Genomic DNA, 23,888 nt, shown 5'->3' on the forward strand with positions numbered 1-23,888 from the left:
TTCTTTTGTTATCATCATTATTATTTGTCACCAGCATATTTCCGAACCGCATTCCACAAGCGGCAGCAGCAGCATCAGATCTGGCTTTTGGGAGTTTGTTTTTTGCGTAACATAATCTTGGTGTGTCTGCCCCTCCTTGTTCCTGCGAGCCGACGGAGCAGCCGCGACACCACCCACCCCCACTGCCTTCCTCCCTCCTCCTTTTCTCCCGTCATTCTGCACGGATAGCCGAGCTGAGCGCGGCTCGCCTCGTCATGTTTACGAAGCGCGGCGTGTAGAAAACCACCGCCGTCCCACTGGAATGATCCGACACGGAATCCCCCCTGCTTCCCTCGCCTCCGTCCCCTGCCGGACCCGGACTTGGACCCGTGCGTAAAAACGCGAGACGGCAACAGCCAGACATCCGCTGCGCGGTGATTTGATCGTCTCCTCTTCTTCTTTTTCTCCTGCACGACGCTCCCCATCACATAGGGAGGGAATCCATCTCTTTAAAAAAAACAAAACAAAACAAACAAAAACAAAACAAACAACAATAACAACAACAACAACAACAGCTCCCGTTTTAATTCTAGAGGAGCAGGGACGTAAAGAAGAGCATGGAGGCCCTGCTGCCTGTGTTGAAGAGCCACCCGGGCCCAGCGGTGCTGGTCTGCTCTCTGCTGTTCAGGGTGGCCCACCAGCTGCTGCAGAGGCTGCCCGTCCCCACGGTGGTCCGGCAGGACGCCTTCCGCTCCTGGAAGTGGAAGAACCTGTCCGTGTCCATGGTGCACTCGATGCTGACCGGGACCTGGGCTCTGACCTGGTGAGTGACAGCTCCATCCATCCACCCCGCTGCTCCACACTGAGGTGGCATTGTCTTGTTCCCGGTTCACATGATGTAGTACAACGTGTGGGAGAATGTGTGTATGCTTGTGTGTGTGTGTGTGTGTGTGTGTGTGTAGCAGTGACAGTCTGTGGCAGTCAGGAGAAGAAGAAGAAGGGCATGCTTGAACTGGGACAATGGCATTCTTAAGTGGGGAGGGACATGCGGAGCTGCTTCTGTTGTTGAATTAACGCACGGTTGTTGGTGGTTTTAGTTCTGAGCTGCAGACAGAATAAGAAAAGATTAAAAAAAATCAACAGGAAAAACCTGATTGTGTATTGTGAAAGCATCAAAAGAGGGGCGGGGAATCGACACACATGACTTATCTCCCCACATTGAGAGTCACCAGTAATGTAAATACTTCTTTAATTTCTGAATCAGAAATGTGAAGGAATGACTCAGTAGCGCATGGCACGGTTTAGAACCGAGCTTTCACTGTGGCGTGTTTACACACACACAAAACGTTGGGCCATTAAAGGGGCGGTATCATGTAGAATTGACTTTTTTGAGCTTTTATGTCGAGTTACAATGTTATTCCCTTGTCAAAAACAGACCTGGAGTGTTGCCTTGAATCTTCCAGGCATGTTTGAGGAGTCCTTTAATTTCCATGGCAACCAGTTAGCTGTGCAAAACGCCTGGTTGGACCTAACTTTGCCTGTTTGGAGGATCTAACCTTCCCAGCTTGTAATCCATAGAGAACCTTTTCCCCTACGACTATGCCATTCAGCTCCTTCAGACTAGCCAGCAGTAATTAGCAAACATTTGTTGGACTGTGCATCTGCTGAGCTCATTGTAGGAGCTACTTCTCAGTGCAGGTGCAGCGCTGGCTAAAGGGTTAATAGAGGAGCAATGTTGTGAGGTTGGCGTGTTAGAAGAAAGAGCAGGAGTTTCTTAAAGAGACAGAGGCCCAATTTCAAGGCATTACATTGCAAAGTCAATTTTTTAAGCCATGTTTGATATATGCAAACATAATCATACATCAAGTGTGGAAAATGTTCATAATATGAAGTATATTTGTCAAAATGTTCTAAGTAATAAACCTGTGGTGTATACAGCTCAGAGAGGCGCCGATGCTTTAGAACATCCCCTGAAAGCATTGATATCTGTTGTTGGGGGAAGGAGGTTTTTGAAAGGCCTTTCTTACCGACGCTTCTGCTTTGTCAGGGTTTTCTGTCCACAAACGAGCCGCTGCCTGTCTGACTCAGGTGAATATTCAGAGTCGTTAATCCGTCCTGTGTGTGTCCCTCTCTGCAGCGTGGTGATCTGGCCCGAGACGCTTAGCAACATCCACAGCTTTCACACCCCCCTGTCCTACCTGCTCATCTGCATCTCCACAGGTCAGTAAACGCACCTCTGTCAGTTTTATGTGCCAAAATGACATCCAGGTCGCTTATAGTTTTTCTCTTTTATTCGCATTCTGTCACATTCCAAACATAAACAATGTAATTAATTAGTTTGATTTTTTTTTTGTTAGAGCAACATAAGTAGCATATAATTGAGCAGTGACAGAACATGGAGGGATTTTATATAAAATAAAATATAAAATAACAATATTAAAACATAAAGAAGCAGTTCAAACGATTGAATTCAGAAATCACTTTATTAGCAAAAGCACTCCAACGGTGTGAAATATAGTCTGTGTTTGAATCTAGATGTAACCTACCAAAAAAACAAACAAAAAAACATAATTGTTTTTCGGCCTCATTGCGCCCCCATATAAAGTGTCGCCTAGGGCATGGAGCCTTAGTCCAAGCACCACTGAGCATCTTTCTCTAACATAAATCTAACCTGTTAGTTAATCAGGTTAGATTTATGGAGAATTTAAGTTCACTTTGAAGATCAAATTAAAAGTTTGTTCATGCCTCACAATGCTTTACATCAAGCAACACAAATATCATTGTTGCTAACTTTGTTAAGGAACATTGATATTGTTTTTTTAAAAAGTTGAAACTTTTACAATTTCACAAAGTGATATTTTATTGGTGAAATGTGAAAATATGAATTGTTTGTCATCTGTGCACGTTTGGCAATTGATTTTATGTTTTTAATTTGTGAAATATGAAGAGAAAACCAAATCCATTTGGATTTTCTCCAGAACAAAAGGGAACAAGAAGAAAAAAAAAATAGTTTTTTTAATTGTCATTTTGAATGTGAAAATATGACATGTAGGAAAAAAAAAACATGAGTGGAAACTAACATTTTTCTTTTTAAATTTAACATCTGGCTTCTCACTTACCGGAGAAGCCATGACTCATTTTTCCATATTCCTACACAAGTTCCTAATTATGACGCCTGACTAGATGTTTGTTTTGTTATGTTATCATTACTAACCTTCTGGAATACTTAAAGTTGATGATTGGAGGTTTCCATTTGCAGTTGAAATTAGAAGGCCACTTTTCAGATTTTTATGTTCCAAAGTTTTTTATCATTGTCCTTCCAGGCACCTAACAACTTTGTACATAAAATCCCAGCACAAAACTGTACTGTTGTGATGTGTTAAAATACGAAGGGAAGTCTATATCTGAGAAGGTGACGCAATTAAAAAAAAAAGGTTCTGACTTTTAAACAGCCAAGTTATTTGATCTGTACGTGAGAATATTGAAATGTTATTGCACCCACGGCAGAGTGTGGGAGGAGTTCAGCTGCATTTGCCTCCTGTTACCAAAGAAGCGTGTAATTATCTCACTTTCTGTTGTTTGAAGCAGTCGGCAGCTCCTCCTTTAATCCTGACAGGCGAACGCTATGGCCACCAAAAACAACCGTCTCGAGCCTCGGTGGTCTGTTCGAGTATCTCTGTTGTGTGTGGCTTGGTTTTCATGTCTCTACTCTAGGAGAATACAAGTCTGGTGAGAGCTTCCCCCCCACCCAACAACTGCAAACAGCTCCTCAGAGCCCAAACACAAATGAAATGAGAGGTTAGGCGCATTAACACAGCAGCTGTTTGTGTGTCATTCTCACCTCAGAGTGGCACTCGTAAAACTAAATAAATAAATGCATAAATGAAAAAATCCCAGGCGGTAGAAATATTTCAGCTGAATCAGACTGTCACAGTTTAATAACCAAATGGGAAACGTTTAGTTTGCATGTCTGGAATATGATGACTGGAGACATTTCGCTCTCCTGTCAGAGGAGTTTAACAGTCACACAAAAAAGAGAAGCATTATCTAATTGTATTAAAAAAAAAAAAAAAAAGCAATAACTTCAATGCTATAAACTATGGAGTGGTATTAGGTCCAAAATTAAGACTTCTGCGCATCAAGCAGTGGCTACTTCCTTTTCACAGGAGGCTATAATTATTATGAAGCGATAGCTGCTAGTCTGATTAATGAGAGGCCGGCGCTAGCAAGAATGAGGAAGAGAGTACACTAGCATGTACTCTAGTGTACCTCCTACTCTTCTGTCCACCAGGCTGGTGTTAGCATTGGAGAGGCTAACGACCAGCATACCTGGTTTACACTTTTTTTCTTTAAACAAAACTTTATCAAGAAAAATAGTGGACATAAAATATCCGTAGGCGACATATAGGTATTGAAATTTGTTCTTTAGATACATTACATCACCTACAATTCAACATCACCTCAAACATGAAGACAATACTGTACAATACAAAAATGAAGTTGGGTTCCGATTGCAACTTCCGGGCCTTCTGGGAGAGGAGACATCACCAGGAACGATCAGCCAATCAGAAATAGAGATTTGGAAAGATGTGGCCTCGTCTCATTACACAGACAAGTGTGTAATTTTAGAGAATAACACTGTATTACCAAATTCATAAGTGCTAGAAGCTAGTAGAAATCTATTATTCATGTGTAATCTATAAGCCCCAATGCATTTTAAGAGGCATTCATGAATGTTGTTAAAATGTGTGTGTAAGGTCAGTTCTGTTGTGTTGGTGTGTTATACTACAACACTTTCATTTTGAAAAAAAAAAAATTTTTTAATGGAAAGTCCATGTCTTTACCTCACACCACATTAATACAAAACTACTTTTTTACCCCCAGGTTACTTCGTGCACGATGCAGGCGACATCATTCTGACGGGACACGGCAGAGGATCATGGGAGTTCCTACTCCATCATGCGATGGTAAGATGTTGGTGCTCGTGCTTTTGTTTTTAACTCGATCAAGCAGGCGTTTCTGGTTCAGACAGTACATCTGAGTCACAAGACAAAAGAAAGATAACATCAAGTTCTGCAATGCGTTGGACAGGTTCCCAGGACATGGAAAAAAAAAGGGGAGAGTTGAAGTTGACTTGATTGGTTATTAATAGAGAGAGCTTTGTTTTTCCTCTTTTTTTATCAAACAAAGTGTAGATGACAAAAGAAAACAGGATTTCCACTGATGAAGAAACATTGCTGGACTTTTGTCCCGCTTAATGTTTTTTTTTTTTGCTTGAAATATTAATGAATGTTAGTAAAAATTTTACTCAAAATGTGTCCATTAAATCTAACACATTCAACATTTACTGCAATAGTATAATCTCACACTGAAAGAATGAAAAAGTCAACTTTTAAACAGATTGTGGCACTCTTAGAGAGGGCTGGACGATATGGCTGAAAAATGTATTACGATGTAAAAGTTTCACATCAGTAGATGTAGATAATTATTAGTGCTGTCTAGGCCTGTTGCAATAAACAGTGAATCAATTAACTGATCAATTAAAACAAACGCAATAATTTCCATTTGTATGATTTATCGTTTTTCTCTTCTCTTTCTCCTTGTACCAAAAATTGGATGATGCTTTGGTCTCAACTAGCCCCCTTTTTTTAAAGAACAATTTTGTTTACAGAGACGTCATAACTTATCTTATTTGTGTTTCTGTTTACTTGTTTACTAGTCACGATTTATTACCGTGCTTTAACCATGTACGCTTGAAATGTAAAAATACACGAAAATCTTTTATTGTCTCAAACCAAACATCTCAGTTTTCCAGGTTTTTGAACTTAGGATGGTTTAAAAGAAGTCATTTTGTTTCAAACGTAGCTTAGAAATGTCAACAATAAACTGGTTGTGCTTCAGTGGAATTATGTAATATTAATGTGTTAATCTTTATAGATTAATCACATGCGTTAATGTTGACAGCCCTAATAATTATTGATTACTTTTTAGTTTTAAATATCTGAAATACTTCCAGAGAAAACTGGTGCTGCAATCGTTCCTTTTTTTAGCCACAGCTTTCACTCCACGCTGTTGTTTTTCTTTATTCTCAAACATTTATGAGGCTTGAGAACTGCTTCTCCACAAGTTACTCAACACGTCGTTGCTAGGTAACCAAAGAGTCAGTTGGTCTGTTGGTACCAAGGTTGAGCAGCTATAGTGTTCCCTTTGCCTACATCCCCCAGAATGCCATGCGGTTCTGGATAAGAGTTCAGGGAAGCTATTGAGTGTTCTATCAGACGTATTATGATATTGATATTGCGATTGATATTGTTAATGATTTATTGTCCAAAACCAAACCAGAGGTTAGCCGTCCATTGGTACGAACACCCTCACCGTAATGTTCTGTCTCCAGGTGATCTGGTGTTTCCTGTACGCCCTCTACACCCAGCTCTACATTGCCGGTGCTTTGATCGCCCTCTTCGTGGAGGTCAACAGCGTCACCCTGCACTTGCGGCTGATGCTGAAGCTGGCCAACGCTCAGTCCTCCTCCATATACCACATCAACAAAATTGCCAACCTCTTCACCTATGTCATGTTTCGCCTCGGCACCCAGTTCTACCTCACTTGGTACATCGTCAACAACTACTCCTGGATGGACCACGGCGGGTACTTCCTCGTCACCATGATGATGATGAACATCATGATGGTGATTTATTTCTACCGTTTGCTCCGTACTGACTTCTTTCCCCGAAGCAAGAGGTACGCGGGACAGAACGGCACGCACAACAACAACTCCAAGAAGTTTCTCAGCGACTGACCGGGTGAGCGGTTTACAGGACTGCACCATGTATTTAATTTAAGACGGGAAGTTTACAGATTTTGTTGTGTTTTCATACTAACAAATGCTCATGACAACAGATTCACTGCCAAAGTATTAACTCCCCAAAACACGTAGCCTTTTCGAGTGCTGCTTTTACACAGAAATTTTAAAGTAGGGAATTTGAACTAAATTCAACACGAGTTTAAGTGAAAACTGACAAATCCTTGAAATTGTACAAGTTTTGGCGTAATGGACAATGTTTTATTCGTTGGAATACTAAGGTTTCTTTGATGTTTTGTAAAAATGAGATCAGCATTTCTCTTGATCACTTTCCTACTGAAGGTTAAAATGGAAGTTTGGAAGAACTCAAGCTTTTGGCCTATTGACCAATTTTTCTGACCAGCTTATATGTAGTATAACGTAACTACATAATAAATAAAGTATACAGAGTCAACTAAGTAGCGATAGCACTGAGTGGGATTTAACATTAACTTCTGTATCAAACTGTGTATAAGCACTGTGTGCTAATGATTAGTATGCATACATAAGAAGTAGGAGAAGCTTAGCTTTATGGAATGGGATTGTTAAATTGACATACGTAACATTAATGGAAAGATAATAACAACCAGTGTGATGTAAATAGATTTTAGTCTGTTTTGGTTTCTATGAGCAGTGATTCTTTTTTAAAAAGTGATCCAATGGCGGCTGTGTAGAGATGACAAAAACCACCATATCGATCGTTTGATAATGTAATGCTTGTAAAATGCATTCATTAGCCTTACTTAACAAACATGACCATTCCATGTCTGTAAGCTAAATATAAAGAATATGCCACAGATCTTTCCTTTGTACTAATACTAAGGATGGAACTAGTCGGGATGTCAGCAATAGGATAAGAATACAAACAACTTGTACCGCCTAGTGTTCAATGGAACCATATCAACGAGAGAAAACAAATTAATAAAAATAAATTATGTTAAGACCCTGACAACTTCGACCTGAGTGACCATTGTAGCCTATCAGTAAGTGAATGAAACACAGAAGCTAGCATAGCCCATATGAGATTACAGAATTAATGGTTGTGGATTAGAAATTAATTTAAAAATTATTTTTTATAGTAACCTTTGGTTAATTTAAAGTGTTGCATTCCTGACACTACTAATATATATACTTGCAGCTATTGAGCTAAACGCTAAAGCTACAGGTGGCTAGCTTCTCTTTTATTGTTTAATATGGCACTAATTAGTAAAATGTAGTTAACTAGTTAGGTAGTATGTTTAAAGATGATATACAACTTTTGTTTACTTTTCAAAAAGCATTTTTTTTTTCTCATTCATTCCCTGTCTAAATGCTTCAAATTAGCTGCCTATTTAGCTTACACACATGAGAATGGTACTGATAGTTTCATTAAAATCTCTCTGTATCAATATTTTATTATAACTAAAGCAAAAAAAAGAAAGTAAAAGACATTTAAGTACAGTTACAATTTACCTTCATAGGTACTAGATGAATTTCCTTATTTAACGTGATGTTGCTAATGTTTTGAGTCAGGTTGATTGTTGCTTGCTACTTTAAATGGGCGCTTGATACAAGCGAGGTACTGATAATATTTATAACTATATTATTTGCTGCTGGAATGCTAACATCTTGTGGTAATGTTACACTTGTCCATTGAAGTATATGTTAAGAATATTTCAGTATGTATTTGAAATGGGTAATCGCGTTTCGTCTGCTGCTTTTTGTACAGCACACTCACTATATGGTATGTTGCAATCTATTTTACACCTGCATGGGAAAAAGTGTTTTTTTTTTATAGGGCTTTTTGATTAATGTTGTTGACACTTGGAATTTTCTGAATTAGCATTTTAACATTGCATAACTATGTGGACCAAGCCTTCCGTCTCTATGAAGCCATGTCTCCAGGAATGGCTGAAGAGATGCTGGACTGGACAGAGTTGTTCATGACCAATTGAACTGCTAACATGCTATGATGCAGGATCATTTCTTCTATGACTCTTTGATCAAATCTGTTTCTAACTGACTCCAGTGGAGCTGAAACGAGATCTTTCTGCCATTTTTTCACGAGGAACCCTGAAAAAATAAATCTTTCATACCGAGCAGGCAGCAGCACAACCGTGTGGTCAGACACTGTGTATCTCTTTTGCTGGTTTGGTTAATAGCAACACATTGGAGATGATCAAGTTTTAAAGATTGAACCTGATCGACGTATGTCTCTTCTTTCTCTTATTTCCTCAGAAATGGATGTAAAACACTTTGTAAATATTTGTCCTCAAGTGCACGTTCCTTTAGAACTTTTTTTTTTTTCATTTTTAAAGATGTACGTGTTTGTTGGCTCTAAGTGGACTTGATCATTGCATAAGTCGTAACTGCTGATGACAGTAAAATTTTACTGACAAGTTTATTCCTCAGACACAACATCAGATGCCCTCCAGTCTTCTTCATGGAGAGAAGCACGGACAAGTTTGGATCCTGAGACATTAGCAATACAATCTTTGATTTATTTCCAAAAAGACATGAGGATGTTGCAAGTGCTAAATCATCAGGATGTAACAAAGCAACCCCGTATAACTCTCTTTACCAATAGTCATAATGTTGTGGCTGATCAATGTAAACTTCATTTTATATTTCAACCAACGGCAAGAAAAAAAGGCATAGACGGAGCTGATGTGCGTCTGACCTTTGCTGTTGTGCCTTCGTACCAAAGTGCCTTTTGAACATAAGCAGACTACAATAATTCTAAGTTTCCCACACAATGAAGGGAAGGAGTTGCGACAGTTATTTCAATTGATCATCAGCACAACAATGTAAATGACTCTTGTATTAAAAGTGTCTTTCGAATCACTGAGTGAATAAAACAGTGTTTAAAATCACAAGGGTCATGATTTCTTTCTGTGTTTCAGTTTGCATGTGAAAGCTGAATAACATAACATTTTTGAGGACATGTTGTCCACAGCACTTTCTACCAATAAAATTATGAAAATTTGCCCATCCAATGTATGAAGCCAAATGTTGAGACAACTGAGTTCAGTGAATTGTTCAGCTCAGAAAATGCCATTGTTCAGTTGGATGCTAAATAATACAAATCAGAACCTTGACTTGACAACAATCAAAAGAGCTTCCTAGCAGCATTTCCACTGACCATATAATTGCACAAATTTACATTACAAAAATATTTTTCGTACAATGGAAACACGCCCTGCAATGGACTGGCGACCTGTCCAGGTTGAGCCCGCCTGTTGTCCATTGACAGCTGGAGATAGGCACCGGAACAAATCCTGACCTTTATCCCAGGTGTTTATTCTTACACCTGGGATAAAGGTGTAAGAAAATGGACGGAAACATAGCAATTTCAAAAATACTCTTGAGTTTTGATCAAACGTTTAGGTGCTAGGTAGAGTTGGGTTTTTTGGGTTAGGGTTAGGGAATACAGACAAAGCTTTAAGCACATTTCCAGTGGAAATACAGCTACAGATGATTAAACATCCAGTTGTGCGGCCAATTCAGTGTCAGAAAACAACAATATAAAAGGACTCAGATTAAAGGTTGGATTTCTCTAAAATTTTCAATGTAAGATTATGCAACTGCATATGCAATCAGACTTTAATCTCATAAATCTAATTTTTTTTGCTCAGGATTCTTACTTTTAAAAAGTCAGAATTCCAGCTCTGCTCTCAGGTCAGTCTGTGTTACACAACCCTGTCTCAAATAATGGCGCTAAAAGAGCCAAAAGTCAGTAAAAATCTGAGATGTAAGCCAGGTTTTCTTTTGTGTATTCAAATTTAGTAAATAAACTATCATTTTTCTTAAAAAGTTTATCCTTTGTCATGGATGCAGTAGTGGAGACGATCAACAGATTCCTGGCAGTTCTTCATTTTGTCCAGCAGGGGGCCGAGCAGGGGAAAATGTGGGAGGAAAGAATGAATCCAGGGGAACTGAGTCAGCAGCTGCTGCGGTCCCTCTCGGCTGCTCCCCTCAACTTCCGTGGCTCGACTTAAATCCCATTAATAAATGTCAACTTTTTTTTTTTTTACTTAACACGGAAAGCGTGAGCTGCGTCAGTGTGGAGCAAGAGGCGTCTTTTGGGGGAGTAAGACTGAAGAGGACCATCTTGAATCGCTGAGGTATCCTGTAACATCAACTGCAGCTAAAACGCTACCTCTCTACAGTTTACTTTAGAAAACTCACAGCGACCTTCTCTCTTTTCAGCTTTTTACTTACGGTTTGTTGGTACATAAAAGTTTAAAAAGTCGCTACAGCTGAACGTAGAAGGAAACTGAATGAAGTAAATTGTACTTCTTTTGTCTTCAGTCGGAGCTTTGATGAACAATAGGATTAAAACAGACAGTAAGTGGCTCGGCACTGATTACAGTTGCCCCGGCTACCTTTCATTTCATGAGTAATCCACCTTTGGCTCCTTTAGGCTGCCGTAGCTCGTAGGAAGTCTCGGGATATGTGTGTAGTAGTAGGAGCCTGTGTTTTATAACCTCTGGGTGTAAAGCTGTAATAGTACCTAGTAAAGATGTACGAATTTAGAAGCAGAAATATTTATTCCAATTATTTACTGTATGAACTAATCCCGAGGAATTTGATGTTATATATGTAAAAATGAAATGTTTAACATTATATATTTTTTTACTTTTTTGTTTACTTTAAAAAAGCATTACAAGCGTCATAAACACTAAAGGATTTCTGATAGTGTTTTGATACCCAGTTTACCACACCCTCCAAAATGGTAAAGATATGTGGAAAGCCTTAAAATCTATTTTTATTGCAGTGGCATTGACTCCGACTGAAAAATGTAAAAAAAAATTACCTTTGATTTTAGTCATTTTATTCAACAGAAGAAAAAAAAATCCATAGAGCTGCATTTAAAAAAAAATAAGCCTAATTTTAAAGCATTAAATTACTAAGTCATATTTGATATGTATAGCGTTTTCATAAAAACTGACCATGACATTTTGTGCTATGAAATGGCACTATATTCCTAGAAATTTTACATTACTTAATTTTACATTAAGGGTGAATTTATCAACATCTGGCTGTTTGTTTATACCACTGTCTCGCTTGTGTTGTTAACCCATGTGAGTCTAGGTGCTTTCTATGCAAAATAAACTTTTAAGTTTGGCAGTATGGGGGTTAAGTGTGTAGAGAGCCAGATGCAGTGTGAGAAGGACAAAGGATCCCCCCAAACACTGTGTATCTAAAGCTTTTTCTGTCTTAAATTTCATTTGAAGCGGCATTAAAAAGTGTTAAATTCGACTTGCCGTAACCTGCAAATACCCTGTATTGCAACCACATCGTTGATTCTAATATACATGCACTATTCTGAGCAAGATGACATCAAAAGTGACACATGCACTTCAAAAACTGTCAAATCTGTCAATTTGTTTGATCCACACGACACACACCCATTCCATTATCCCTGCGCTACGGCAACATAATGTGACAGCAGCTTGAAACAACAAACCCAAAGAGTTGAAACGTTTGTGTTTTTCTCGTTCAGACGTCGTTTTCCCCGAGGCTTCATGTCTCTCAGAGTTTCAAGCATGAGCGTTTTTCCTCCGGTTCGCCGGGACCGGGTCATCGCTCAGCTGCCTCAGGTGAAAATCAAAAGTGGGCGCGTCAGCAGCAACTTTATTGTTTTAGAAAATCAATATCGCTCTCACTTTCTCTTCCTCTCTTTTGATTTTAGGCTTTCAGAAAGGAGGCGGCTCTTCAGATTACGGACGAATTCAATAATAAAGTGAGGACGGCCTGCCAGGAGCAGCGGACCGGCACTGTGGGGTGAGAACGAACACCTGAACTCTCTGTGAGCTCGGCTTGACTATTTCTATTTATGTTTCATCGGCTGACTCTTCTACCATTCCTTGTGTCAGATTTAAAATCTCCAAGGTCATCGTGGTCGGTGATCTGGCTGTGGGGAAAACCTGCCTGATTAATAGGTAAACGGTGCAGGCTAATGAATGCATGAAGCTTGATTTATTCATTAAAAATATTTACTAATGTACAAACATTAAGAGTCGGATGTTATTTTTGCAACCTCTGAGAGTATCTACAAACATTGTTGAGGATTAGTAGTGAGTGTAACTGTGTTTGTAGTTAAATTATTAAAGATAGCAGGAAGGACAGTGAACATGTGTTAATTGTTATCCAGTCAAACATAATTGGTAACCAGGAATATGGAGGAATTTTTCTGCCACAATCCCAGAGCACACATTTTCAGTCTGAAAACAGGATTTCATGTCTTTTAACACTTTTGCTTACATTTTTATTTTTGAAGGCAAGACTTCTTCTCAAAACTTGTAACGCTTGTACTCAAAACTTCTCCTCGCGCTCACAGTTCTATAAAACATAGAACTGCCTTTTGGCACAGTCGCCTGGTAACCTCTCAGCCAATAGGATGAAAGTGTTGTACTGGGTGTGTTTGTTTCCTTCTAGCGGGTGTGCCTGTGTGGCTACTATCGATTGTAGCAACCTGCGCCACCCACTGGATGTAGGGAGAAACAACGAAGTCAGCTTTCTTCTCCATAGTACACTAAACATCCACCAGCAGTGAGCTACTGATGGCTAACAGCTACTGATCTTTGGCTGGGTGAACAAATTCCTGCCTAAGACAACATAGTAGAAGCAATACAAGTTTTGAGAAGAAAGGCATGAAGTCCTGCTTCCAAAATAAAAATGTAAGCAAAAGTATTACAAAAGACATGAAATCTATAAATGTGAGAACACATTTTCAATAGTATTTACATAAAAAGAAAAAGTTCAGCTGCGTGAGCAACGTGACCGAGTGATCCAGAAAGTAAAACCAGATTTCTGCTTTAGATTTTGCAAGGATGCCTTTGATAAGAACTACAAGGCGACCATCGGTGTTGACTTTGAGATGGAGCGCTTTGAGGTGCTCGGCGTCCCTTTCAGCCTGCAGCTGTGAGTTTGATTATTTCTTCTTTTTTATTATTATTAATAATATTATTTATTTAATCCGCTTGCTGTGACTTTGCTGAGTCTTTGCTCTGTTAAAGTTGGGACACTGCAGGCCAGGAAAGGTTCAAGTGCATCGCTTCCACTTACTACAGAGGAGCTCAGGGTTCGTCCGTCCAGCTTTCCCAAATATACCGCGGATTAAACAGGAAACAGGTGTTGGGAAGAAAAAATTCAAAAAGTCTTCAAGTTAAATGTTCTTCTTTCCTCAGTTGTGATAATCGCGTTTGACGTGAATGACATCGCCTCTCTGGGCCACGTCAGGTAAGATCTGTGATCACGACAGTGTTGCTGGACTCATGATTTCTGTCTCGCTCGGTTTGATGTCCTGCCATGTTTTATTGCTGCAGGCAGTGGCTGGAGGACGCCTTGAAGGAGAACGATCCCACCAGCGTTCAGCTCTTCCTCGTCGGCACAAAAAAGGACCTGAGTGTGAGTCTTAACGCTGTTTAAAGTGGGCACTGCCTGTGGATGTGTTATGTTGGGTTTTTTTTTTTACTGGAAGCGCTTGGGTCAACGCCAGACGCACACACACGCCCACTCTCTCTCACACACACACACAGTTTGTGTTCTTCCTCTGGTTGAAACCTCAGGAATGTTTCGTCCTCCTCATAAAAACCCCGAAAGCTTTTCTGACTGAGGCAGAAATATTGGCTGTTTTTGAGATGAGTCTGAGCTCTTCAACTTTCGCCTGATTCTCGTCAAAGTTCCTTTTTTACTTTGCTGCTAGTGGTGAATTACAGATGAATTGTATCGTCAAACGTTTAAAATTTTATACGTAAGTTGCACAGATATGTGGCAATTCCTGTATTCTCACATGTCACTCATCTAGTTACGTTGCACTGCAGGAGTTCTTGGCAAGTTCTCCACTCAAGAAACATTGGCGTATCAAATTATCTACCAAATATACACCATTATATATATTCAATAAATTACAATAATATCAAAAACTTCATTTATTTCATTGCTATTTTCTTCTCTCTTATTTTCCTATTTTATTTTTTAATCTCTGTTATGAATCAAAATACTTTTTCTTTAATAAAGATTGAATTGAATTGAATATTTCAGTAAATGAGTTCACTAAGTAACATGTTATATAGATTAATTTAACAGTGTGGTGCTTTTTATTCTTTACGTTTTGTTAATTGCCATGATTTTCTCTTCATAACTAATGAAGCACAACATTTAATATTAGAATATCACACAGACCAACAATTTAACAATAATATTAATAATAGTGTAGAAACATTGACTTAATGAAAAGTATTTTTAATACCTCCTTGAATGTTGTGATTTTTCATGTGGTGCTTTTGAAACAAATAAGCTTAGTTGGAACGTATACCGTAACACTTTCATCATGACTGTACATATTTCAAATGAAAATGCTTTTAATGCATATTAGAAAGCAGCCTCTGGTTTCTCCTCCCATTTCAAACAGTCTCCTGCTCAGTATTCCCGGATCGAACAAGATGCCATAAAACTTGCGAGAGAGATTCATGCTGAGTACTGGGCTGTCTCATCGCTGACGGGTGAGTCGATACATTTCATTCCAGTGAAATTTGTTTTAATGTCTGACACTCTGCCTTTGTATACAGAGCTCGCCAATCACTCTCTGTATAAATCATAAAGTGGGATAAAAATATGCTCCACTGTCCCAACTGTGAGAAAATTCAGGTGTAACAGCAGCGACGTGACAGAAGACAGACATGCGGGTTAACACGAAGATAAAAGTATTTAAAATATATTTACTTTTTTATTTTTGATAAAACACCAAGTCTCTGTCTACCCTTTAGGGATCAGGGGGGCGCAAGAAGCAAGACTTTATAATTGTCTTTATTCGTGCTTGAGTGATAAACAAGCCTCCGGTCATGAGGCCGGGTGGCTGAATTGTTCAAACTAATCAACAGGCTGTTCCAGCCAGTAGAAGTAGCCAATGGTTTGTACAGATAAATTATTAAATATGAACAATATTAATAGTAGGAGGGAAGGTCAACGGGGGGAGGGGTCGTGAAAAAGTGATGATTCCCAGGAGGGGCATGACAGAAAATAATTGAGAAACACTGCGTTAGAGTGGAAACCGTCTTCGCACTACAGTACTGCAGAAGCTAACATCCACAGTCTTCTTTAAGTTGACCATCACTGCATAGCATGTCAGCTAGCACCGCGCCAAGGTATTTCAGCTTCTCCCGCTGCATTTTATTTCAAATATTTGGGATATACTGGACGAAAATACAAAAACAGGCAAATTTTCCATAAATAATTTGGAATGGAGTCACATTCAGCAGAAAAATCTGTGAATACTGGCTCGGGTCTACGGTATTTGTTTAGCTTTCTTAGCATAAATGCTAACACCATCTCCGACACTTTACTGTCAAAAGCAGTTTGAAAAAAGATATAGAAAAATATTTTTAAATAAAGAGACATGTGAAGTATCACTTAGCCATTACAGTGGTTTCCAACTAGCCTCTAACAGATCTATGGCTGCTTTTCTTCAGGCGAAAACGTCAAAGAGTTCTTCTTTCGAGTCGCCGGTTTGGCCTTTGAGACAAACGTTCTTGCCGAGTTGGAGAAAAGCGCATCGAGACAGATTGGCGATGTTGTCAGTGAGTATGTGAACTGTCTCGAGAAGTTAAACAAACGTCCCACAAGTTAACACTCTTCTTTGTTGTTGCGTTTAGGAATTAACAGCACTTCAAGCAATCTGTACACCACAACAAAGAAGAAGCAGGCCAACTGCTGTCAGTAAGGATGGGCTAAAGGTTTTTAAAAACAAAAAGCAAACGCACAGACTGAATGAGACTTTTTCTCAGCGGTGGATGAGTGTGGCTGCCGTCCAGCTTAGTTGGGAGGATTTCTGTGGCCAGAAAAGGAGGGGAGCATTTCATGGCATGTTTAGCGTCTGTATTACTATTATTTTTTTTTCCTGACCAGCAGGAAAAGTGAGGATATTTGTGGTGGACTTTAAACACAGAGCGATAGTGCTGCCATCAAACTGCCAAAGAGTTTTCAGATACTTACTCAGCTTATAGCTCCAGTTTTGCTGCTGTAGAGTTTTTCAGAATCAATTTCTTATTGCATTTTTAGCTCAAACATATAGGTGAAGTTTTGTGTGTTTTTCCCCAACTCCCACTTTTTATATCACTAGTTCTTCCCCTCAACTCCTTTGTTGCCGTTTAGATGTTCTGGTAACTTGATAGAAACGTGTAAATCATCTTAGTATGAATGTACCTTTTAAGGCTGTGGCACATTTTCATACTGAAAAAATTACAAAATCCAACCTTTAATTTAAGTTCAATTATTATGTGGGTGAAATTCTTTTTGATACAAAGCTACTGGAATCCCTTATTTTAAACTGAATGACACTATTAATTTTCCCAGTAATTTTTCTTTTCATTTTTATAGTGGCTGTGAACTTTTACTTACTAACCTGGGAGTACTTGTCTGCCTGAAGCCTCACTATAGAGTCACTTATACACCCACTTCTGTTAGTCTCTCTTCAAAATAGGAAAGAAAGGACAGAGATGCCATATTTATGTGTCGTTTAAAGTCAGGGCGTTTCGACAAGAAAATGCAATAATTTAGAAGTTTATAATAAGTTTAGGTTCTGCTTTGTAGCTTAGTTTGTTTTTGTTGTGACTCTCTGTTTCCCTAGTTCAGTTAGTTGTACCGTAATCGGTCTTTAGAGTGTGTTTGCTTGGTTTTTTGCGAAATGAAGAATTTCTCTAATTCCAGTATGTTTAGTTACTTTTATAAAAAAGCAACATAGTTTCAGTTGGTTATAGTTTTTCACCATTAAGTACCATTACTAATTTCAGTTGGCAAAAAATGTTTTCTCAATCTCAATTTTCTTTATTTTGTTAGGTTTTGTTAACTGTAATAACTTTGACATAAAAATCTCGTAAGAATAAAACCTTCATAGCCACAACAAACATATAAGACCTGTGATTAATGTGTTGAAGGCCAACTTACACATTCTTCAGGTCGTTGAAGACATTGCAAAGGATGTGTGAACACCCTGACCCCCACAGAAGAAAAAATAATGATAACGCTTTATTTGACATGCATAAGACTGACATGACACTGACATAATCATAACATAACACCTGTCAGGATGATGAAGGAGTCTTCAGGAATGTTTATGACTGTTGTCATGGAGTGTCATTCGGTAAATTATGACACTTCTAATGGAAAGTTGACCATTTTAATGGACTTTTAAGGCAAGTTTTAATTCAACTTCTCATTAAAAGTGTCATTATTTACCTAATTACACTTTATGACAACAGTCATGAACATTCATGAAGACTCTATCATCATAATGACAGGTGTTATGTCATGATTATGACAGTGCAATGTCTTACACAAATCTGTCAAAGTGTTACCAAAATAAGTGTTATTTTTAACAATATTACACAATTGCAAATTACTATAAGGCTTGTGATTTGATTATTACTGCTCTATACTCTTTACCCTCCACAAAAATGTGCTCACATTAAAGGTTGGATCAGTGTGAGATTATGCTACTACAATACAAGTTGTCACAAAGGTTACACTACTGTCGTTTCAGCATGGAGCTGCCATTTATTACAGCGTTACGCTGAGCGTTGTAAACACTGATAGTGAATAGATTCCCTCCTAAATTCATTTCTAAACCACACTCTTTGATGATCACCATCTTCTCTGGCACGCCTCATGCTGCTCACTGCTCACTGCTTTAAAAACATTTCCAGGAATCCTGGTGGGTACGTTTTACGTTACTTTCTATCAAATCAGTGACGGAATTTTGTTGTAGCGTCTGTTTTCTGTTTGCATTGACTAGTCGTTGCTGTTTAATCATTAAGTGTTTAATCTTTTTTTTTATGGCAGTAATACAATCATGTCAAATAATTTTAGTTAGTAAAAAAAAAATAAAATTAAACCTACTACGTTACAGTATCTCTATGCAAATTAAAGCATTTCACGTAAAATGCGTCCTAGTCGTCTTCGCTGAGGGTCGCCTCTACTTAGTGAAGCTCTTGAAAGAGTCCAGGTGTTTCCCGTCCACTTGGCTCTGCAGCCCTTCTGGGATGCAGTGGGAGAACTTGTAGTTTTCCTTGATCCACTTCCCTCCCTCCGTGTTCTCGATGGCCACGGCTGCCACACCTGCACAGCAAACGAGGAGACAAGTCTGAATTCAGCTGCCGAGCTCTGATTGGTCAACGAGGTCTCCGCGCCGGCTGACCTGCGACCGTGGCTCCCAGGTTTTCCACCAGCTGGATGGCAGCCCTCATCGTGCCGCCCGTCTCTATCCACTGGTCCACCAGCAAGACCCTCAGACCTGCCACAGAACACGTCCAAAAGGATCTTCAGTTTTAGCATTTTGAAGAACAAGGGTGGTCAAAGTACAGACCCTGGACCTGTCTTTTGCCGGACCAGAATTCAAGAATAGATTGGGACAAAACTACAACTTTTAAATCAAAATTTACATACAAAAATGTTAGATGAAACACAAAGTGAGCATTCTGGTTTAACTCATTGACTTATATTCTAAAAACACCTTGGTGTATCTAAATTTACATTTAAATTGTGTTTTCAAATGAAGACTGACCTACATGGGTTTAGTTGCTGAGGACAGAAATATATTTTTCTGTTTTCTAAATCCCAAAGTTAAAAGAAAACTGGAAGCCTTTTGTTTTACAAGAAAAACATACAGAAATTGTTTGAGGTTTTGAATCTACAATCCTGTTCCTACAATAAAAAATGTTCAATTATATAAAAAAAAAAAAAAAAAGCCTTTTCAGTTTTTAAAAATTATATTTTATTTGGCCTACGAGTACGATTTTGGCCCAGTCAATGGTGTGGAAAAACTAAATTAGGTCAAGTGTTGCAAATTAAAGGTTTTGATTTATTGATTGCCAACAAGTTAGAGGTTCACACATCATAGAAAAAAAATCAGTAACTGACATAAAACAAGAAGTTTGCTCTGATTTCAGTTAGAAAAAACTTGTCTATGTGGTATATGTAAACTGCAATACACTCTCGCCATCACTAGATGGCACCGTTGAAAAGAACGGCATGGAAATGATTGCGGTATTCTTCACTTCCCGTGACCCACTGACGGCTCCGAGTCAAACTAATCCGTGGTTTTGGAATAAAAACTTTAGTGCTTTAAAATTTCTGGTTATGAAAATGTGCTTCGCGTTTCTCACCAGAAAATATTGAGGTGAAACTTTTTACAATTTTGCCGACATTTTTTTAATGATGACTGCACTTTGCTTTACTGGAACCGCCACCAATTTAGTGGGATGGTTTTTTTATCCTAACAATCCTCAAATAGTGCTCATTAGTTTTTAATATTCCCTTTAGCTTTAATATTGTCACATAAATGACAGAAAACAATACATAATAAAGCTTTCCTTTCATATTTTAAGCTGTTTGGGTTTTTTTTTAACTGCTTTTTGTGAAACATTGTTTGACAAGACTGAACTGATTTGGTTGAATTTTTGGTTTTAAATCTTTTAGTTGTCCTTGCTTTTTCTAAACATTATACTAAGAACTGATTGTGTAACTTAAGTGAAATGTGATAATTAACCTGGTTTTAGCACATCCAGTCTTACTTCCATAGTCTTTTCTCTTCCTGTGTAGTCTGTGTAGTTCTGTTTTTGGGTCGCTACACACAGATGACCTGCTTTACGAATGGCCAGAAAACCTTTTCCAAGAGTCGTGGCGACAGAAGCCCCTTTAAAAAAAAGAAAAGAAAGAAAGACAGAAAACCCTCACAGTCCCACCATGTGTGAGAGACAAGTTTTATATTAGTTATGTCTAAATTTAGCATTGCACCCTGAATGGGTCAGGTTTCTCCATCTTCTTCAGTCACACAGTAGCAGCCGTTCTGAATAAGATCGGTCTGAACTGTGTTTGCTTTCCCCCCCTCTTCCCCATTCAAGATAAACGACTTTGTTTTCTCACCAAGAATTAATCCCATGGCATCGATCCCAGCAACCAGGTCAACGGGGTCGCTGTGAAACGGACCCAGAAGGTCTTTGACGCAGTCTGCCAGAGCCTGGATCAGATCCAAAACGACAGGGAGAATTCACACCATGCAAAGAGTTAATAAACCACCAGCTACAGACCGGAGCGCGTGCTGCTCCTCTCTTATCGGACCTGCGAGTTGCAGTAGAGTCTGGACGGGTCCAGCCAGGCGAACTCTGGTCCTTTTGTGTTGGGGGCCATGAGTGAAAGGTACCATCCTTTCTGGCGGTCTGCGGGAACGTCCAGCACGTCCATCTGAAGTAGCTGCGATGCTGCAGTCTATGCAGCCAGATGGAGAAACGTGGGGAGGAAAACCAGCCGGACTAGGAATGAGACAGTTGCCTGTATCAGATTCCAGAGGGGGGACTGGGGCTGGTGGGTGGGACTGGACTCTGTTATAGATTCATTCTGCTGTTGGACCTGGACTTTAAAGTCGGCAAAATTAGGTAACTTCATAAAGAATTCCTAATGTTCTGATATTGTTAAAGGGGCAGTAATTTCTAGCCCATAGGATCATTTCATAACATAATCAAGTAACTTTGTTAGTTCAGTTGTTATAAAATTGAAGTTATTTTTGAACATAAAGAGGAGCGATCTATAGTCAATGCACAACTTCAGTTATTACAACTAAAAACCAGCAATCAGGCCCGAAACCTGGGAGTAGTGATGAACTCTGACCTTAATATTCAGAGCCACTTAAAGACAGTTACAAAGTCGGCCTTCTATAACTATCTAGGACTAATGTCTAAGCCAGAGCTAGAGAAACTCATCCATGCGTTTATCTTCAGTCCCGCTGATTATTGCAACAGCGTCTTCACAGGTCTGTCCAACAAATCAATCAAACAGCTGCAGCTGATCCAGAATGCTGCTGCTGGCGTTCTCACTAAAACCAGGAAGATAGAGCACATAACACCAGTTTTAAAGTCCCTCCACTGGCTCCCTGTACCTCAAAGAATAGAGTTTAAAATACTGTTGTTAGTTTATAAATCACTGAATGGTTTAACACCACAATACATTAAAGATTTGTTGCTGTTGTATCAACCTTCCAGACCTCTCAGGTCTTCTGGTTCTGGTTCTGCTCTGCATCCCCAGAACCAGAACCAAACGAGGAGAAGCAGCATTCAGCATCTATGCACCAAAAATCTGGAACAAACTTCCAGAAAACTGTAAAACAGCTGAAACACTGACTTCCTTTAAATCTCTACTAAAAACCCACTTGTTTAGAGTTGTATTTGAAACGTAATCAATTACGAATTTCATGATGGCATTTGACTTAATTGATTGTTGATTCTCTGTTGCATAACTTTGTGTTTCTGTGTTTGTTATGATAAAAAGGACTTTGAAAGGCTTTGTTGCTGAAATGTGCTATACAAATAAGAATTTGTTTGATTGATAAAAGGGCTACATAAATATTTCACATATGACTTTAAAGAAAATTGACTTTGTAATTTATCTCTTTGAAGTTGGACTTTTATCTCTTTAAGAACCTCCTTCTCTTTCTGAAACTCCGCCTTCAGGAAGTCATCACAACATAAAGAATTTCCATGTTTTTTCTAGAAAATTTATTTGATTATTATTACAATTTTGGATTTTTTTTTAGAATATTTTTTAAAATTTTGGAGCTCAGAAATGTTTTGGCAGAAATTTATTCCTTTTTTCCCCCTTTCTATCTACAAAATCCCTATTACACAGTCATAAATATCCATATTAACAGTAAAGAAAGAAGGTGAAACTGTTATTTTACACTATTATGACAATTTCAGCATTTCATGCAGTTGCTGCAACGGACAACCATGCACCTTTCTTCAGATTTTTTACATAGCTAAAGTTCCTTTATATAAAGTGTATATCTAGAGATATTGCATAAATTTACACTTACTTGGAAGTCTGCCTTATTGATTGGAAAACTTACAAACTATTGTTTATTTATTAGCTTTATTTTTAATTTCTTGACTTGATGTCTTGCAAGTTTTTTCAGTCAAATATGACACCTTGTATGTGTTGATCATGGTTGCTGAAAGGGAAAAAAAAGCCTATAGAAAGGCTAATTTTATGTAAAGTAAAACATTCTGGAGGGAGTTTTCAGCCTGTGTGAGCAGAATGTTGAACACTAGACTCTTTGTTGTGTCCTGGTTATGAGTCAGAGGGCAATCAGGATCATGGGAGAATCACTTCAGGACTTTCATGAGACTTGCTAATAAACTTGGCTTTGTATTCTTTTGGATGTCTGAGTCTATTACTTCACCTTTAAACCCCGCTGACAGGCCAGAGATTTCAGATGTGAAAACAACTTTGTCTTTTAGCTGACTCCATCCAAAACCAAAAAGGAGTGTTCAAACCTCACCGTCTTTCGCACATGTTGTCACGTTACATCCAACGCAAAGTTACGAATGTTTTACCAGAGGGTTGGACTCTCTGGTACATCACTGGTTGGAGTTTTTACATGAAAACCAGGGATTCTTTGACTCAGCAGGTAACTTCTCATTGGAGCCAAGGTTCCATCTTGGGGCCCCTGTTGTTTCATATCTGCATAACTATAACAAGTAGTAAGGTAAGTTACTATAATTGATACAGAGCTCTACTTTACAATGTCACCAAGTGAATGTGAGTGAATGCATTGAATAAATTAATGTGTTAAAGGTAAATTAGATTGTTGATGCTACAACATTAAATTAAAGAACTGCAACACATAAAACAGCTCAGTTGTACAGCGCTTTTATACAGTCATCTTGAAAACGTTCTGATAGCACAATATTTGCCTGAGTACTCAATTTCTTCCATCCCTTCATCGCTGGTGGATGACGATGTGCTCAAATCTCGCCCCTCCCCCACCTTGAGGATCACCACGGTCGCTAAGCAACGTATGAAACACTTTACATTTTATTGTGATTAAAGGTCTGCACATGTTGCAACTGGCCCCAGTGTCATCTTTTCTTTCTTCCTTCCTTTGTGTGTGAGAAATGTTAACCATACTTTGGAGCGCTTCTGCCGCGACGCCATCTTGGATATTTTGTAAATCAAAATCCTCGTATTAGTTTATAATCGGAGGTAGCAGCTGACGCTTTATATGGAGAACGTTAGCAGGTAGAAACTTTAACCT

General features: G+C 38.8%; 3 protein-coding genes across 4 annotated transcripts; 2 read left to right on the forward strand and 1 right to left on the reverse strand.

Annotated features, from left to right (window-relative positions):
* Positions 1-26: 26 nt before the first annotated feature.
* On the forward strand, positions 27-9,676 carry tlcd1 (TLC domain containing 1). Its single transcript, XM_044119698.1, has 4 exons — positions 27-802; positions 2,117-2,199; positions 4,864-4,946; positions 6,374-9,676. The coding sequence occupies exons 1-4, from the start codon at positions 597-599 to the stop codon at positions 6,776-6,778; spliced, it is 777 nt and encodes a 258-aa protein (XP_043975633.1). The 5' UTR covers positions 27-596; the 3' UTR covers positions 6,779-9,676.
* Positions 9,677-10,719: 1,043 nt separating this feature from the next.
* Positions 10,720-17,349, forward strand: rab34a (RAB34, member RAS oncogene family a). The gene is made up of 11 exons (XM_044120282.1): positions 10,720-10,923; positions 12,306-12,402; positions 12,495-12,586; positions 12,679-12,744; positions 13,625-13,726; positions 13,822-13,886; positions 13,993-14,044; positions 14,131-14,212; positions 15,219-15,309; positions 16,276-16,383; positions 16,459-17,349. Exons 2-11 carry the CDS (start codon positions 12,328-12,330, stop codon positions 16,524-16,526), a joined length of 801 nt encoding a protein of 266 aa, XP_043976217.1. The 5' UTR covers positions 10,720-10,923; positions 12,306-12,327; the 3' UTR covers positions 16,527-17,349.
* Positions 17,350-17,704: 355 nt separating this feature from the next.
* Positions 17,705-21,154, reverse strand: zgc:174895 (uncharacterized protein LOC100126024 homolog). Of its 2 annotated transcripts, XM_044120283.1 has the most exons (5): positions 20,921-21,154; positions 20,726-20,819; positions 20,349-20,495; positions 18,999-19,094; positions 17,705-18,919 (listed from the first exon to the last, which is right to left on the reverse strand). In XM_044120283.1, exons 1-5 carry the CDS (start codon positions 21,041-21,043, stop codon positions 18,777-18,779), a joined length of 603 nt encoding a protein of 200 aa, XP_043976218.1. In that variant the 5' UTR covers positions 21,044-21,154; the 3' UTR covers positions 17,705-18,776. The 2 variants fall into 2 exon arrangements, 1 of the variants encoding a protein (XP_043976218.1); XR_006370908.1 differs by having other exon boundaries at positions 18,877-18,919; positions 20,374-20,819; positions 20,921-20,975.
* Positions 21,155-23,888: the final 2,734 nt, after the last annotated feature.

This window comes from Gambusia affinis, linkage group LG06 (assembly GCF_019740435.1).
Source record: "Gambusia affinis linkage group LG06, SWU_Gaff_1.0, whole genome shotgun sequence".
In the NCBI taxonomy this organism is placed as follows: Eukaryota; Metazoa; Chordata; class Actinopteri; order Cyprinodontiformes; family Poeciliidae; genus Gambusia; species Gambusia affinis.

Coding starts and splice junctions, on each gene's coding strand:
- tlcd1 (XM_044119698.1), top strand. CDS start 597: ATGGAGGCCCTGCTGCCTGTGTTGAAGAGCCACCCGGGCCCAGCGGTG. Junction 803..2,116: donor GGGACCTGGGCTCTGACCTG/GTGAGTGACAGC, acceptor CCCTCTCTGCAG/CGTGGTGATCTGGCCCGAGA. Junction 2,200..4,863: donor GCTCATCTGCATCTCCACAG/GTCAGTAAACGC, acceptor TTTTACCCCCAG/GTTACTTCGTGCACGATGCA.
- rab34a (XM_044120282.1), top strand. CDS start 12,328: ATGTCTCTCAGAGTTTCAAGCATGAGCGTTTTTCCTCCGGTTCGCCGG. Junction 12,587..12,678: donor CAGCGGACCGGCACTGTGGG/GTGAGAACGAAC, acceptor TCCTTGTGTCAG/ATTTAAAATCTCCAAGGTCA. Junction 13,887..13,992: donor TTACTACAGAGGAGCTCAGG/GTTCGTCCGTCC, acceptor TTCTTTCCTCAG/TTGTGATAATCGCGTTTGAC.
- zgc:174895 (XM_044120283.1), bottom strand. CDS start 21,043: ATGGACGTGCTGGACGTTCCCGCAGACCGCCAGAAAGGATGGTACCTT. Junction 20,820..20,920: donor GACTCTACTGCAACTCGCAG/GTCCGATAAGAG, acceptor GATCTGATCCAG/GCTCTGGCAGACTGCGTCAA. Junction 19,095..20,348: donor ACTGGATGTGCTAAAACCAG/GTTAATTATCAC, acceptor GTTCTGTGGCAG/GTCTGAGGGTCTTGCTGGTG.